The sequence below is a fragment of the Giraffa tippelskirchi genome, chromosome 5 (genome assembly GCF_054371585.1).
Source record: "Giraffa tippelskirchi isolate mGirTip1 chromosome 5, T2T-mGirTip1v1.2.pri, whole genome shotgun sequence".
Classification (NCBI taxonomy): domain Eukaryota; kingdom Metazoa; phylum Chordata; class Mammalia; order Artiodactyla; family Giraffidae; genus Giraffa; species Giraffa tippelskirchi.
In genome coordinates this window covers 143664312-143680770 of record NC_137279.1, presented here as the reverse complement: position 1 = coordinate 143680770, position 16459 = coordinate 143664312, and the positions used below count along the sequence as shown (strand labels likewise).

General features: G+C 35.1%; 1 protein-coding gene across 2 annotated transcripts in view; it reads right to left on the bottom strand.

Annotated features, from left to right (window-relative positions):
* PIGK (phosphatidylinositol glycan anchor biosynthesis class K) overlaps positions 1-16459 on the bottom strand; it is a 122266-nt gene that overhangs the window by 61917 nt on the left and 43890 nt on the right. For both annotated transcript variants that reach the window (XM_081491865.1, XM_081491866.1), the window contains one exon: positions 15631-15803. In XM_081491865.1, the coding sequence (XP_081347991.1) occupies positions 15631-15803 (173 nt within the window). The remainder of the gene's footprint in view (positions 1-15630; positions 15804-16459) is intronic.

Sequence of the window (16459 nt, the reverse complement as noted above, 5' to 3'; positions counted from 1 at the left end):
TCACATTCCAGGATATCTGCCTCTAGGTGAGTGAACACACCATCATGGTTATCTGGGTCATGAAGATATTTTTGTATAGTTCTTCTGTGTATTCTTGCCACCTCTTCTTAATGTCTCCTGCTTCTGTTCGGTCCATACCATTTCTGTCCTTTATTGTGTCCGTATTTGCATGAAATGTTCCCTTGGTATCTCTAATTTTCTTGAAGAGATCTCTAGTATTTCCCACTCTGTAGTTTTCCTCTATTTCTTTGCAGTGGTCACCTAGGAAGGCTTTCTTATCTCTCCTTGCTATTCTTTGGAACTCTGTATTCAAATAGGTATATCTTTCCTTTTCTCCTTTGCCTTTTGCTTCTTTCTCTTCACAGAAGAACTGTACAAAAAAGATCTTCACAACCCAGACAATCACGATGGTGTGATCACTCACCTAGAGCCAGACATCCTGGAATGTGAAGTCAAGTGGGCCATAGAAAGCATCACTACGAACAAAGCTAGTGGAGGTGATGGAATTCCAGTTGAGCTATTTCAAATTCTGCAAGATGATGCTGTGAAAGTGCTGCACTCGATATGCCAGCAAATTTGGAAAACTCAGCAGTGGTCACAGGACTGGAAAAGATCAGTTTTCGTTCCAATCCCAAAGAAAGGTAATGCCAAAGAATGCTCAAACTACCACACAATTGCACTCATCTCACATGCAAGTAAAGTAATGCTTAAAATTCTCCAAGCCAGGCTTCAGTAATACATGAACCGTGAACTTCCAGATCTTCAAGCTGGTTTTAGAAAAGGCAGAGGAACCAGACAACAAATTGCCAATATCCGCTGGATCATCGAAAAAGCAAGAGAGTTCCAGAAAAACATCTATTTTTGCTGTATTGACTATGCCAAAGCCTTTGACTGTGTGGATCACAATAAACTGTGGAAAATTCTGAAAGAGATGGGAATATCAGACCATTTGACCTGTCTCTTGAGAAACCTGTATGCAGGTCAGGAAGCAACAGTTAGAACTGGGCATGGAACAACAGACTGGTTCCAAATAGGAAAAGGAGTATGTCAAGGCTGTATATTGTCACCCTGCTTATTTAACTTATATGCAGAGTACATCATGAGAAATGCTGGGCTGGAAGAAACACAAGCTGGAATCAAGATTGCAGGGAGAAATATCAATAACCTCAGATATGCAGGTGACACCACCCTTATGGCAGAAAGCGAAGAAGAACTAAAGAGCCTCTTGATGAAAGTGAAAGAGGAGAGTGAAAAAGTTAGCTTAAAGCTCAACGTTCAGCAAACTAAGATCATGGCATCTGGCCCCATCACTTCATGGGAAATAGATAGGGAAACAGTGGAAACAGTGTCAGACTTTATTTTTTTGGGCTCCAAAATCACTGCTGATGGTGATTGCAGCCATGAAATTAAAAGACGCTTACTCCTTGGAAGGAAGGTTATGGCCAACCTAGATAGCATATTTAAAAGCAGAGACATTACTTTGCCAACAAGAGTCTGCCCAGTCAAGGCTATGGTTTTTTCAGTGGTCATGTAAGGATATGAGAGTTGGACGGTGAAGAAAGCTGAGAGCCAAAGAGTTGATGCTTTTGAACTGTGGTGTTGGAGAAGACTCTTGAGAGTCCCTTGGACTGCAAGGAGATCCAATCAATCCATCCTAAAAGAGATCAATCCTGGGTGTTCATTGGAAGGACTGATGCTGAAGCTGAAACTCCAATACTTTGGCCACCTCATGCGAAGAGTTGACTCATTGGAAAAGACCCTAATGCTGGGTACAATTGGGGGCAGGAGGAGAAGGGGACGACAGAGGATGAGATGGTTGGATGGAATCACCGACTTGATGGACATGGGTTTGGGTAGACTCTGGGAGTTGGTGATGGACAGAGAGCCTGGTGTGCTGCAATTCATGGGGTCGCAAAGAGTCGGACACGACTGAGCGACTGAACTGTTTGGTAATGCTTTTATTTTCAGTACGTAATGTCATTATGTTTTTTGTCTGTAGTTAGATTTCTTTTTATCCTAATATGATGATCTGTTTTAAACTAGGATTAATTCACTCAAATTTATTGTTATAAGCAACTTCTAATTATAATTGTTTCCCTACTTTGTAGTTTCTACTCTTCCTTTTTTTTGTTTCACCTCCACTACTTTGCTGCCTCCTCACTGATTTTTTTTAATTCCATTTCTTCTCCTATCCTGTTTTTTTTTTATCTTATTTACTGTTTCTTGACAGTCAGAAGTACTCTTTAGTATGTAAAATGCATACTTACCAAACCAACAACTTCCTGTTCTCTCTACATACTGCTATTAAAGACATCAGTACTTTGATCTATCTTACTTCCCCAAATAATTATAATCATCACTACTATCACAATTATAAAATATAATCAGTTTTTACCGCAAGAGGCGGACATGACTGAAGCAACTTAGTGTACACTTCCATTTTCACTACTTTGTATCAGATCTCTCTCTTCTGGCTCCTTTGCCTTCTTAAAGAAGTGATCCCTTTAGATGTTGTTTAAGTAAGAAAGTATTGATTCAAAATGCTCTCAGCTTTTCTATATGTGAAAATGCCCTTACTTTTGTTCATTCTGTAAAGATAGTTTAACTGGGTAGTCAATTTTAAGCTGATAGTTACTTTTTTAAACCCATTCATCCATAAATGGACATGCAGCCTTTTGTCTTGAATCTCACACAAAGCCATGTTAATTAAGAATTCCAGATTTCTATAGCAGTAATTATAGGAAACCTTGCCTTCTATGTTTGTGTACCACCTGGATTTTAGGTCCTTGAATCCAAATTTTTCTCCAAGAGATTTCCCTATCAATGAAGAAAGTGGAGCTTTCTACTGAGAGCCACTGTTCAGCAATAGATATTTTTTTGCCTCACAGATTAGAAAAAAAAAAAAAAAGCCTTCAGTAGGATAAAGAATGTTGTCTTCTGTAAAGACATGCAGCTGGACACATCATGGATTGGCTCTAGGAGAGCAACCCCACCCACTGATACTTGTTTTATAGTAAAGCTAAGCAGGCCTTGCAAAGGAGACAAAGAATCTTAGCTTATTTCCAGCTGCTTAGGGAAGATGCACAGGCTTTCCCTGATAGCTCAGTTGGTAAAGAATCCACCTGCAGGAGACCCCAGTTCAATTCCTGGGTCAGGAAGATCCCCTGGAGAAGGGACAGACTACCCACTCTGGTATTGTGACCTGGAGAATTCCATGGACTATACAGTCCATGGGGTCGCAAAGAGGACATGACTGAGTGACTTTCACTTTCACTTTAGGGACGATGCATGTTTGGAATATCAGCTGTGATTATTTAAAAACATTATGGGAAACTGAACCTATGCAGCCTCTTTCCCTTAATAAGGCCGTGCAACCAGTTCTAGTTCAATCTGGAAAAAGTCAGAAATGCAAGTCATCAAACAACAGTGTTTGTCTCCACACAACTACTTTCTTGGTAGCTCAGCTATGCATTTAAAAGTGCTTTTCTTTTATACCTATTAAAAAGGGTTTTTTTTTTCTTATACCTGTATAATATCTAGGTTTTTTATAATAGAAGACTATTTCAGAAAAATTGAGTCGGCAACAATTCCGAAAGTGAAGTCAAATGATTGTTCCTTATTAATTTCAAACCTTCAAGCCCCTCTAACTCATTTATATTAATTTCTTGTTCTATAAAAATGCAATGTTACATCTATTTCTGACTATCACAGGGTATTCTTTTATTGAGAAATGTTTCATTCAAATGGAATTTCTCATGTTCAGAGCCCCTCACTAGCAACTTTCATGTATTATTATTCAGTTCAGTTCAGTTCAGTTCAGTCGCTCAGTCGTGTCCGACTCTCTGCGACCCCATGAATTGCAGCACGCCAGGCCTCTCTGTCCATCACCAACTCCCGGAGTCTACCCAAACCCATGTTCATCGAGTCGGTGATGCCATCCAACCATCTCATCCTCTGTCGTCCCCTTCTCCTCCCGCCCCCAATCCTACCCAGCATTAGGGTCTTTTCCAATGAGTCAACCCTTCGCATGAGGTGGCCAAAGTATTGGAGCTTCAGCTTCAACATCAGACCTTCCAATGAACACCCAGGATTGATCTCTTTTAGGATGGATTGATTGGATCTCCTTGCAGTCCAAGAAACTCTCAAGAGTCTTCTCCAACACCACAGTTCAAAAGCATCAATTCTGCGGCGCTCAGCTTTCTTCACCGTCCAACTCTCACATCCATACATGACCACTGGAAAAACCATAGTGTTGACTAGACGGACTTTTGTTGGCAAAGTAATGTCTCTGCTTTTAAATATGCTATCTAGGTTGGCCATAACCTTCCTTCCAAGGAGTAAGCGTCTTTTAATTTCATGGCTGCAGTCACCATTAGCAGTGATTCTGGAGCCCAAAAAAGTAAAGTCTGACACTGTTTCCACTGTTTCCCCATCTATTTCCCATGGAGTGATGGGACCAGATGCCATGATCTTAGTTTTCTGAATGTTGAGCTTTAAGCCAACTTTTTCACTCTCCTCCTTCACCTTCATCAAGAGGCTCTTTAGTTCTTCTTCGCTTTCTGCCATAAGGGTGGTGTCATCTGCATATCTGAGGTTATTGATATTTCTCCCTGCAATCTTGATTCCAGCTTGTGTTTCTTCCAGCCCAGCGTTTCTCATGATGTACTCTGCATATAAGTTAAATAAGTAGGGTGACAATATACACCCTTAACGTACTCCTTTTCCTCTTTGGAACCAGTCTGTTGTTCCATGTCCAGTTCTAACTGTTGCTTCCTGACCTGCATACAGGTTTCTCAAGAGACAGGTCAGATGATCTGGTATTCCCATCTCTTTCAGAATTTTCCACAGTTTATTGTGATCCACACAGTCAAAGGCTTTGGCATAGTCAATAAAGCAGAAATAGATGTTTTTCTGGAACTCTCTTGCTTTTTCGATGATCCAGCGGATATTGGCAGTTTGATCTCTGGTTCCTCTGCCTTTTCTAAAACCAGCTTGAACATCTGGAAGTTCACGGTTCACGTATTGCTGAAGCCTGGCTTGGAGAATTTTTATGGAGTATTATTATTAGGGTTACCTAATATCTGGATACTCAAGGTTTATTGTGGCTAATTCCAAAGATTTAGGGAAAGAAAATTACCTTTAATGTTAAAAGCATACAAGAAGCATTTTAATCATCTTCATTGATTTAGAAGATATGTTTTCCAGAGTTTTAGCACACTGAAGAGAAATTACTATGGATTATCAGTTATTTTTTAAAACTTAAGTTAGAGCTTTCCCTAACACTGAATATAAGATTTTAAATGTATACATCATGTTTATGCAAAGCAATTAGAGCAGTTGCAACTCCTACTGCAAACAACAGAAACGGTGTGGCATCTTTAAACCAGAGATTGCCTAAACTCATGATATATGTCTAATCATATAACTTATTATTACCTGTCTCAGTACCTTAAAGTGAAAGTGCAAAATACTCTCCTAAATCATGCAATCCTCCTACTCCATCTCTCAAGCTACATACTTTTAATACACATATTTTTGGTGTAACAAAATTAACATTTTAAAAATTATATTTAAAAAAGGCTCTTAATATTGGAAGTTAAAATGAGGTTGATCAATCTCACTGAAAAAAGACATTCCATAACAATATCAACTGCATGTCTCTCTTAATGAAAGTACTTTCAAAATAATATGTGACAATTTCATCAAACAAAAGGAAGTACAAAGACTAAAATATTACTGAATATGACAAGAACTTTACATACTGGAAATTCATGTAGACAAAGATGAAGAATAATAAAGTTAGTCAACGTGGCATAGATTAATGTCATCTGTAGCTCAAATGAAAAAACTGTCAATAAGTGTTCATAAAGAAATATAATATTAATATGTTCCCTTTCTCATGTAAATATTTCTCACATAAATATCAAATATAAAGTACCTGGTAATTTATATCACCAGGACAAAACAAAAAACTAAATGAATTTTTTAAATCTCCTGCTTTTTATTTTTATGAGAAAATCAATTTTGAAATAAGCATTCTTAATTACCTGCCATCTTGTAGGAAATTATCTATAACATTTATAAAAGACATACTTTAAGTAATATTTATTAAGGTATATAATTTAATGAAAAATCATATAAATGACTTTACTTAACGGTTTTATGGTACAGTTTGGCTTTAGTTTACAAAAAATTTGCCATGAATGTCAAATCATCCATTATCCCTGAGAAGAATCATAGTATTCTAATAAACGATAGCTGTGGCCCAAAATTGATATCAATCATGAGGATATTGCTAATAAAGACCTTATGGTCCTCTCCCTTCATTTATCCCCCCCCACAATAAAACCTACGATATACTTAATATTATGAAGTCAGAATGAGTATTCTGAAAGACTGATGATAGACTAAAATAATGAATTAGTACTTATAATTATTGGTATGATAAAAACACAATGAAATAAGCATAAAGTCTAAAATGGTGTTTTTAAAAAATCAACTACATGAGTAAGTATGGGAAGGCCAACCTAAGAATAATTCCTGTCAGAATGGGCGATAAGTGGCATGGCTGGTAAAAATGTAAATCAAGTTATATAGAGCTGTAGTAAATCAAATAAAGATAGTAATACTTCCACTCTATCTTTTGCACTGGAAGAGAGACATCAGTACAGCTGTGATGAGTTTTATGTGGAAGATCCTTAGAAATACATTGACAGAGTATGCTCATTTTATATACCTTATCACTAATCCTCACAATAACTCTGAAGGTAGAGGGTAGATCACCCTTCTACAGATAAAGTATCTGAGTTTCAGACAGATTAAATCATGTGCCTTAAGACATAAAGCCAAGAAAGAACCAAACCAAAACTTGAATACAAGTAAATCATCTCCAGACTCTTTCTACCTACATGAGACTGCCTTAAAGGTTCAATCTAGCACCAGGCAATACTTCACCTGTAAAATATTTAGAAACCATGTAATAAGATACTGTGATTTCAACAAAAGTGGCAATTTTTGAAATGGGATTACTGATTTATGTTGTTAATATAAATGTCTTCTGCCTCTTGCTTCACCTAACAACTAAATCCTAATGTGTAGCATATGAATTAATTTTTTAAAAATTGAATCCAGTTTTCCCCACCGATAAATTATAAAAACTGTTTTATCCTTATTATTAATTTATCACAAATAATCCTCACACATCTTAAAATTTTTTTCTGATCCTTTACTTTCTTAATTACTTTAAATATAAATTAATTTCTAAAAATATGCCAGAAGAGTAGCAATTCAAAAAGATTCTATAGATTTACCTATTTTATAGCCAAAATTCCACATTACGAGGTTTATGAAAGCAAGACAACTTACATATACAGGGCACTTTTACCACACTTTTTTAAACTGACAATTCAGTATCAAAACTCTTTTTCTCCTGCTAATGGTACAAAGAAAAAAATACTATGATTTATTTTAAAAGTATAGCCTACCTCACTCTTTGGCATTTAAAAAAAAAAGCCTTCCTCATGTACAAATATGTAATTCTACTGCCACCTTCTGGTAAAATACAATTTCCCAATTTTTAATAGTACTTATAACTATAAAGTGACAAACCTCCAGATATGAAATATCTCCTTTCCAATATTAGATTAATAAAAAGCAGAATAAATTATTTTTATAAATGGCAAAGTTATACTAAAAATAGAATTTTAGCAATAATTTTTACAGTACATGTAATATATTCTCTCAATGCTAATGCTTACTGAGCACTTTACTATTTGAGCACAGAAGAGCTTTACAAGCAAAATAAAAATCAATTATCTTAATAACCTTTATAAAGTGGAATGATTATTCCCATTTTACAGAGACAATCAAAGAAGTCAAGTGGTCTGCTTGAGGTACACAGCTATTAAGTGGCAGACTCTGAATTTAGAAGCAGATTGATTCCAATGACCCTGCCTTTGATCAATGTGTTCTAATAGCCTCTGTAACATCAGATAATAGATATTAATAAGTTGATTGAACTCATTTAGGACACTAAACCTTAATTTAGTGGGGTAAAGCAACAATATTACAATTAGTGAGGAAATTAGAAGAGCCACAGAATATAGAAGCAAAGAATTCAAAGAAACCACAAAGGTCCCACAATCAAATTTTCCATATAATTGAGACCTATATTCTTTAAACATTTAGCCAATGGATTAAGCTCTAATGTTCTATTTTTACAAATAATTATACCACGTCATTTTGAAATCTTTCAAAATTAAAAAAAAAATTATGTTCTATATGTTCAGTGTTTAAATTTAATTTTGCTGTGACATAGTTTAAAATACTAAAAAACACCAGTTAGAAATTACTATCCTTAGTCAACATAATTTTACTAATTTATATTCAGAGAGGTTTTACTTACACAAAAGGATATACTACATTCTGCTATAATATTTCTATACATTGATTTCTTAAAAGTCATAAACCAATTCAATGAATTTCAATTTCACTAGTGAAATAAATTGTGTAAAAAAAAACTGCCCATAAAATAATCAACACATTATTTTTAAACTACAACAGTAAGAACTTTACGTCTAAAAGCTTTTGCACAGCAAAAGAAATCATAAACAAAATGAAGAATAACTTATGCAATAGGAGCAAATATTTGCAAATGATGCAACCAATAAGGAATTAATTTCCAAGGTATACCAACAGTTCAGACAGCTCAATATCAAAAAACAAACAGCCCAATCAAAAAAATGTGCAAAAGACCTAAACAGACATTCCTCCAAAGAAGATACACAGATGGCCATCAAACACATGAATAGGTGCTCAATGTCGCTAACTATTAGAGAAATGCAAATCAAAACCACAATGAGGTACCACCTCACACTGGTCAGAATGGCCACCATCAGAAAGTCTACAAATAATATAAACGCTGGAAAGGGTGTGGAGAAATGGGAACCCTTTTACACTGTTGGTGGGAATGAAAATTGGTATAGCCACTATGGAGAACAGTATGAAGATTCCTTAAAAAACTAAAGATAAAGTTATCATATGATCCAGCAATCCCACTCCTGAGCATATATCCAAAACAGATGAAAATTCTAATTCAAAAAGATACATGCATCCCAATGTTTATGGTGGCACTATTTACAATAGCCAAGATGTGGAAACAACCTAAATAACCACCAACAGATAAATGGATAAAGAAGATGTGGTATATAAATATAATGGAGTATTACAGTCATAAAAAAAGAATGAAATAATGCCATTTGCAGTGACATAAATAGACCTAGAGATTATCATACTAATGAAGTAAATCAGACAGACCTATATATATATCTCTTATATGTGGGATCTAAAAAATACAAATGCACTATAAAACAGAAACATACTCACAAACATAGAAAACAAACTTATGGTTACCAAAGGGGAAGAGATGGGGGAGGAAGGGAAGGAGGGAGGGAGACAATTTAGGAGTTTGGGATTAGCAGATACACTCTACCATTAATACAAATAAAATAAACAACAAAGTCCCACTGTATAGCATAGGGAACTATATTCAAAATCTTATAATAACCTATAATGGAAAAGAATCTGAAAAAAAGTATTTATATATGTGTTGATATGTATAAATAAATCAGTTTGCTGTACACTTAAAACTAACACAATATTGTAAACCAACTATACTTCAATTAAAAAAACTTTATGTGTATGTAAAATGACAAAATAAATAATTTAACCATCAGTTTTGGTATCTTTATAAATCAATCACATGCATTTTATGCTCTGATATTCTACTTTAATGAGCTTCTGAATAACTGCAACTAACAGTTATAAATAACAATATAAAATAAATGGCCAAATAAGATGCTTAAGTTAATATAGAATTATAACAATGAGTAAGTTAATCACTTTGAAAAACAGAGTAGTATGTAGAATAGTAGGGGAGAAATCCTGTCAACTGTTGTTTGAACCATTTTGATGAATCTTTGGTTCATAAAGTTTCATAATCATATCAATTCACCATGAGCAATTTTTAGTGAACTGTTTGATCACAAAGCTTCATTTTCCTCACAAACTATTCTGGCCAAATTTCATGTTTCTACTGAATGTGTACATTTGAATTTTACCTAGTTTCCTAGTAAACATAAACAGAGACTAGAACTCATATGATTAATGATATAATAAATATTTTTGTAGGTCTTTTATATTTCCATGTAAATTTTAGAATCTGTCAATCTCTACAGAAAAAAGCCTGCTGGGATTTTGATTGGGATTGTGTTGATCAATACCAGAATCAATAAAATCTAAGAATACAGTCAATATAAAAATTAATTGTACTTTTATATTTGAGCAACAAATGAAAAATAAATTTTTAGAATATCACTTAAAATAGCATCAAAATCAAAAATACTTAGGGATAAATTTAATGAAAAGTATGGAAAACTTCTCCACTGAAAACTATAAAACAATGCAGAGAGAAAATACAGGAGATCTAGATAAATGCAGATACATATTCATAGATCAGAGCACTCAATATTGTTAAGGTGTCTATACTTCTCAAATTAACATATGAAGTCAATCCAATTTCAGTCAAAATTCTAATAGGTTTTTTTAGAAACAGACAAGCTGATTCTAAAATTTGTATGGAAACAAAGGATCTAGAATAATCAAGAGAATCTTGAGAAAGAAAAACTGACTTGTAGGACTTATAAAAACAAATGTCCTCCAACTGGTGATTTCCAAGACTTATTATAATTCTAAAATAAACAAGACAGTACAATACTTGATTACTGTACTGAATAATCAGTATATCAGTATAAACAGAGACATAGTTCAATGAAACAGAGTATAGTCTGTTATTATTAAACAGATTATTAAACAGAGAAACAGATGAGATGGTTGGATGGTATCACCAACTCAATGGACATAAGTCTGAGTAAACTCCAGGAGTTGGTGATGGACAGGGAGGCCTGGTGTGCTGCAGTCCATGGGGTAGCAAAGAGTCGGACATGACTGAGCGACTGAACTGAAATGAACTGATAGCTGATTAGCAAACAATGTTGTGATAGTTTCAGGTGAACAGCAGAGGAACTCAGCTATACATATACATGTATCCATTCTCCCCCCAAACCCCCTCCCAACCAGGCTGCCACAAACACTGATCAGAGTTACACGTGCTATACAGTAGGTCTTTGTTGAAAATAACCCAGTTTTTTAAAAATGAGCAAAAGACTTGAACAGGCACTTCGTGAAACATATATGAATGACCAGTAAGCACATGAAATGATGCTCAACATCCTTAGTAACCAGGGGTTTGCAAATTAAAATCATAATAAGATTATCACTACCTGCCTACAGAATACCTAAAATTAAAAAGACAATACCAAGTCTAATTAAGGACACGGAACAACTATTTGTAGAAATGCAAAATGGTACAATGACTACGGAAAATAGTTTGGAAGTTTCTTCAGAACACCATTCCAGGTTCGATGCATGAGACAAATGCTCTGGGCTGGGGCAATGGGATAATTAAATGGGATTAATGTTAATTTTTTCTTGAGGGTATCTGCCTAGCTTCCAAGTTTATTTTGGAAGGTTCATCTTCTCCACCTGGGGATGGCCCTCCAGTAGCCTAGATTTTGTGTTAAATGACCCCACTACTGCCCAGCTGGGTCAGAGGTGAGCAACTGACTCAAGACGGACTACTCAAGAAGCCCCCTGTGGAGCTTAAAATGGAGAATGAGCAAGTTAATTCTCTAGTTGCACTTTACCATGAATCTTTGTTCAGTCGCTAAGTTGTGTCCAACTCTTGGCAGCCCCATGAACTGCAGCATGCCAGGCTTCCCCGCCCATCACTATCTCCCTGAGTTTCTTCAAACTCATGTCCGTTGAGTCAGTGATGCTATCCAACCATCTCATCCTCTGTCACCCTCTTCTTTTCTTGCCCTCAATTTTTCCCAGCATCAGGGTCTTTTCCAATGAGTCAGCTCTTCGCATCAGGTAGCCAAAGTATTATGATGAACAGAATGGATATAAAGCTCCAGAAGAGCAGTGTAGTAGACACATTCTATGCCCTACATTCAGAGCAGGAGAGAAAGAAAAGTCTAGAACAACACAGAGACAGAGAGAGTAACGCCCACATTTTTGACTGATTTCTGCTTCCTGATTCTTCACTTACTGGGAGCTACCCTCGGGTCCCATAAAACACAGAATACCTATATAAGAGGTACCTTTAAGGAAATAATGCCAGCTCAGGTTGGATTCTATTATTTTCAATTCAACAAGGCTAGGCAACAGTCCTTAAATAAAGCATGAAGCACATACAAAAGGCTCAAAATCTAGAAACTGTGGCAGGAACTTTCTGATCTTTGACCTCCTGTATGAGCTGCAGGCTTCCTTACCCAGCCCTTGAAAGAGTTCTACTCTGGTGTCCAAAACACAGATGACCTTGTTAAGGTCATTTTCATCCCTCTATCTATAAGAAATCTGTAAGAAAAGCATCCAGCTCAAATTTCTGGTTAGATTCAAAATTTTCAATTGCTAAAGACTGCCTCAAGAGAGAAAGAAATTCCATAGTATGACAGAATAAAATTACAACAACAAAATATTAATAGAATCAAGTGCCTAAATTTAGAGCATAAAGCAAAAGTCAGACATGGTAAGATGACACCTAACCAACCAAGGTAAAAATTGAGTATTTGTACTTGATATTGTCCAAGATTTCATTATTTCTTGGGCAATGCCTACAGAATTTACACTTCTACATTTTAGTGTGGGTATTTTTACATTCAAAAGCTAAAGGCTATTTTCCCTATATAGTAGGGTACTCTGGTACACCAAGTAATGTTGACATGGACTTATTACTATAATCTAGAAAGTCCACCTGTTTGAGGCTGTTCGTCTGCTTATTTATCACAAGTCAACCTATGTACACTGGGATAAAACAGTTCAGAATCAAGTTATATAAGGCAAGCTTATTGCCACCATCCCTTATTTTACTTCATTTGTTCTTATAAATAAATTAAAAGCACAGTAAGACACATGGTGAAACAAGTGTTGTCACTAAGGTTATGGTTATCACTTAAGTATGTGACTGCACCTTATTCATATAATAAGTCTATGTTGGAAGACATATAAAAAAACAATTATTTCATATAGCTACTTCAGTCCATTTTATGTACTAATGTTCTCCATCGTATTGGATTTTGGTTAAGTTTGCTCTAATACACAGAATATGAAATATGGACAATCTGGAAAATGAGTTCCATTATTTTCCTAATATATGTAGAAAGTATTATTTTTAAAAGCTTAACTGTCGCTCTTAATAACAGTAATTGTATTGATGTTTTAACCTAAGATCTGTAAAATTACATATGCATTCAAGCCCATAATTTCCTTAATAAAGTAGCTTTTTGTGATAGCTAATCTCTTAATATACTTTTCTCTAAATAAACATCCAACTGCCACTCATATTTGCATATAAATAGCACCTATATACAATGAGATAATATTTGTATCACCCAAGAAAAAATTTCTGGAATATGTTGAGAATTGAATCCTCCTAAATTAATTAGATAAGTATCAGTAATTATGAAACCATCTGTGAGCAATGTTCTAAATAAAATTTATTCATAAACACTAGAGGGTGCTCTAATTCAACAGTGTCTGCTCATTGCTGAGCATCTGAAAGCAACAACCCTGTTAATCAACTATATTCCAATATAAAATAAAAACTAAAAAAACAAAATACAGTGCCTGGTATCCGGCCTTGATGCTTAAAATAATTTTCTCCTTAATTAAAGATAAACGAAGATAATTATCAGCAGCAACAACTTTTGCTTTTGAACTATATAGAGAGATACTTTATGAGATAAAATTTCATCTTTCCAGAATATATAATAAAACTTAGTAGAATTCCACTGAAATCATTTTTATTGTACAATTATTATATTTAATATTGTGGTAAGTGAACAGAATAGAAAGTAAGTACAGAGGAAGTATAAAGACAGTCCTTATCACTAAAGGGAATTAATGCAATATTCAGATGACCAACAAAAGGTGTATCCTGTATATTATGGAGTTAGGTTCAAGGAAAATTACAAAATGAATCTGGTAAAAGACATACAGTAGCTCAATTTCAATTGCTAAGTATTAAGGTATAGTTTAGCTATTTTACAAAAGTAACTTGAAACAGTATTTAATAATAAATAAAAGTAATATTGTTGTTGGATATCATCTGTTGTCTCAAGAAAATATTTTTAAAGCCAACAGACAGGAAATTGAAAACGAAAAAATCTAGACTTTGAACATCATAATAGGAAATTAATAATAAAATCAATTTCAAATCTTCATAAGAAATACATTTACTGCTAGCTTTTTAAATTTACTTCTAAAACATTCACAGTCTCAATTACAAATCTTTGAAATTTTCAAAATTTAAAGTAATTTATGTGTTGTCATTTGGCAATCCAGGAAAGCTCCCTGGAGTATGTGTTTCCAATAGATAGCATTAAACAATTCCAAATAACAAAGCTGAATGGCCAACAATATCAATTTCTATGCATTTCAAGAAAATGGCTATTAACTGAGTACTTCTTAACCCCAACAAAGTATGTTGCCTTTAAAAATGTTTACAGAGAAGAAAAACCAAACATTATCTATACTTCTAAAGTCACATAGCCAAAATCAACCAGTCTCTCTCAGTCTCTCACACACACACACACACATGCATGCACACGCTACTCCCTCACACACAATCCACTCCTCAAGAGGAGAGTACTTGGCTTATACCTACCTCTCTTTCTCTCATTCCTTTCCCTTACTAATAACTAAGGGATCCCAGAGAAATCCTGAACAGTGGCACCTGTTCATAAAAGGCCAGTTCAAATTTACAACAGCCCCAGATAAACTGTTTAATAGAACACAACACTAGACAAAAGCCAGAGATAGGCCTGAACCAGATTCATAAACTACCCAGACTCTGGCAAACAAAATAGACGGCAAAGAACTAATCAGACTGCTGGAGTCCAGAGAAATCCTGGAAACAGAAGCACTGGGCTAGAGTTTGAAGTATACATTTGTCATCTATATTCTCCTGGCACTCATCTCCCCTTTCTATGTTTATGTGCCTTCCCTCTGCCAGATTCCTAGGACCTATTATACTCTAAATGCCCAGCTGCCAGCTTCCCTATTCAGTGTTACGTCATTTAAAACCTTCTACTGCAAGAGGTGACAACATACACATTTGTTAGAGAGTATTAATGTCTGAAATGTTCTGCCCAGTTATGAAGGTCTCCTGAACCATCATATACACCTCTACTGACAGAAAAGTATGGCTCAGAGATAATCAGCTGTCAGGAAGGTTTTAGTCTTTTTAAAAGCAAGTCTGAATTCACACTACTTACAAACATCATATTTTGGAGCTACAACATAACCCTGATCAAAATCTTAGCTTGTCACTGATATTTAGAGCTTTTGCCCATTAATCTGAAAAGCAAAGAACCAACTAAAGTGAAGAATGGGTAGAAAGGTGCAATTTTATTTATAAATACTAATATTCATCTCATTATTGTACCACATAAAAATTTACAAACCATGAGACTAGAATACTCTATTCAAAAAATAATTTAAGATGAATACCTGCTTTCCATGACTCCTGAATCTGGCTCCAAACTTATAGTCTCTGTTGTAATTTCCACTTTCCGTACACTTCCAAAGAAATCAGTTATCAGGACATTTTTAGGATCCCTCTGAAAGAGATCAGTGCGATGTCCAGGAGTAGACACACACAGACTTTTGGGGCATACCTGAAACTGAAAAAAAATACGTATAGCAATAGTAAATACACACGCTTACATATTCTCACAGCTTATATTAAATTCATTAACACAACATAGTAGACGGTAGTATATTTTTCAAACTCTCCCAACGTAAAGAAGATTAAAGATCGTGGTTCTAAAAATTAAACTTTCATTGCTACTGTACTGCTTGACACTTTAAGAAAGCTTTACAGACATTAGAAATAATAAATAATTGATAAAACAGGAAGCTGGCCAGGGAGGAAAACAACATTCCCTTTTTTAAATCATATGCTACAAAGTATGAAAGCAAAAGTGTTATTCCCTCAGTCATGTCCAATTCTTTGAGACCCCATGGACTGGAGCTCACCAAGCTCCTCTGTCCATGGGATTCTCCAGGCAAGAATACTGGAGTGGGTAACCATTCCCTCCTCCAGGGGATCTTCCCAACCTAAGGACTGAACCCAGGTCTCCTGCACTGCAGGCAGATTCTTTACCATCTGAGCCACCAGGGAAATTTATGAGAACTCACAGGCAACACTATGACAAGAGAACTGCTTTTTTCTGCATCTATATCAATCTCAGTAGAATGCTCTTACCAGAGCAATGTTTTAAACATTTTGCAATCATGACCCTTCATTCAAATTTTAAATTCCAATAAAATACTACAC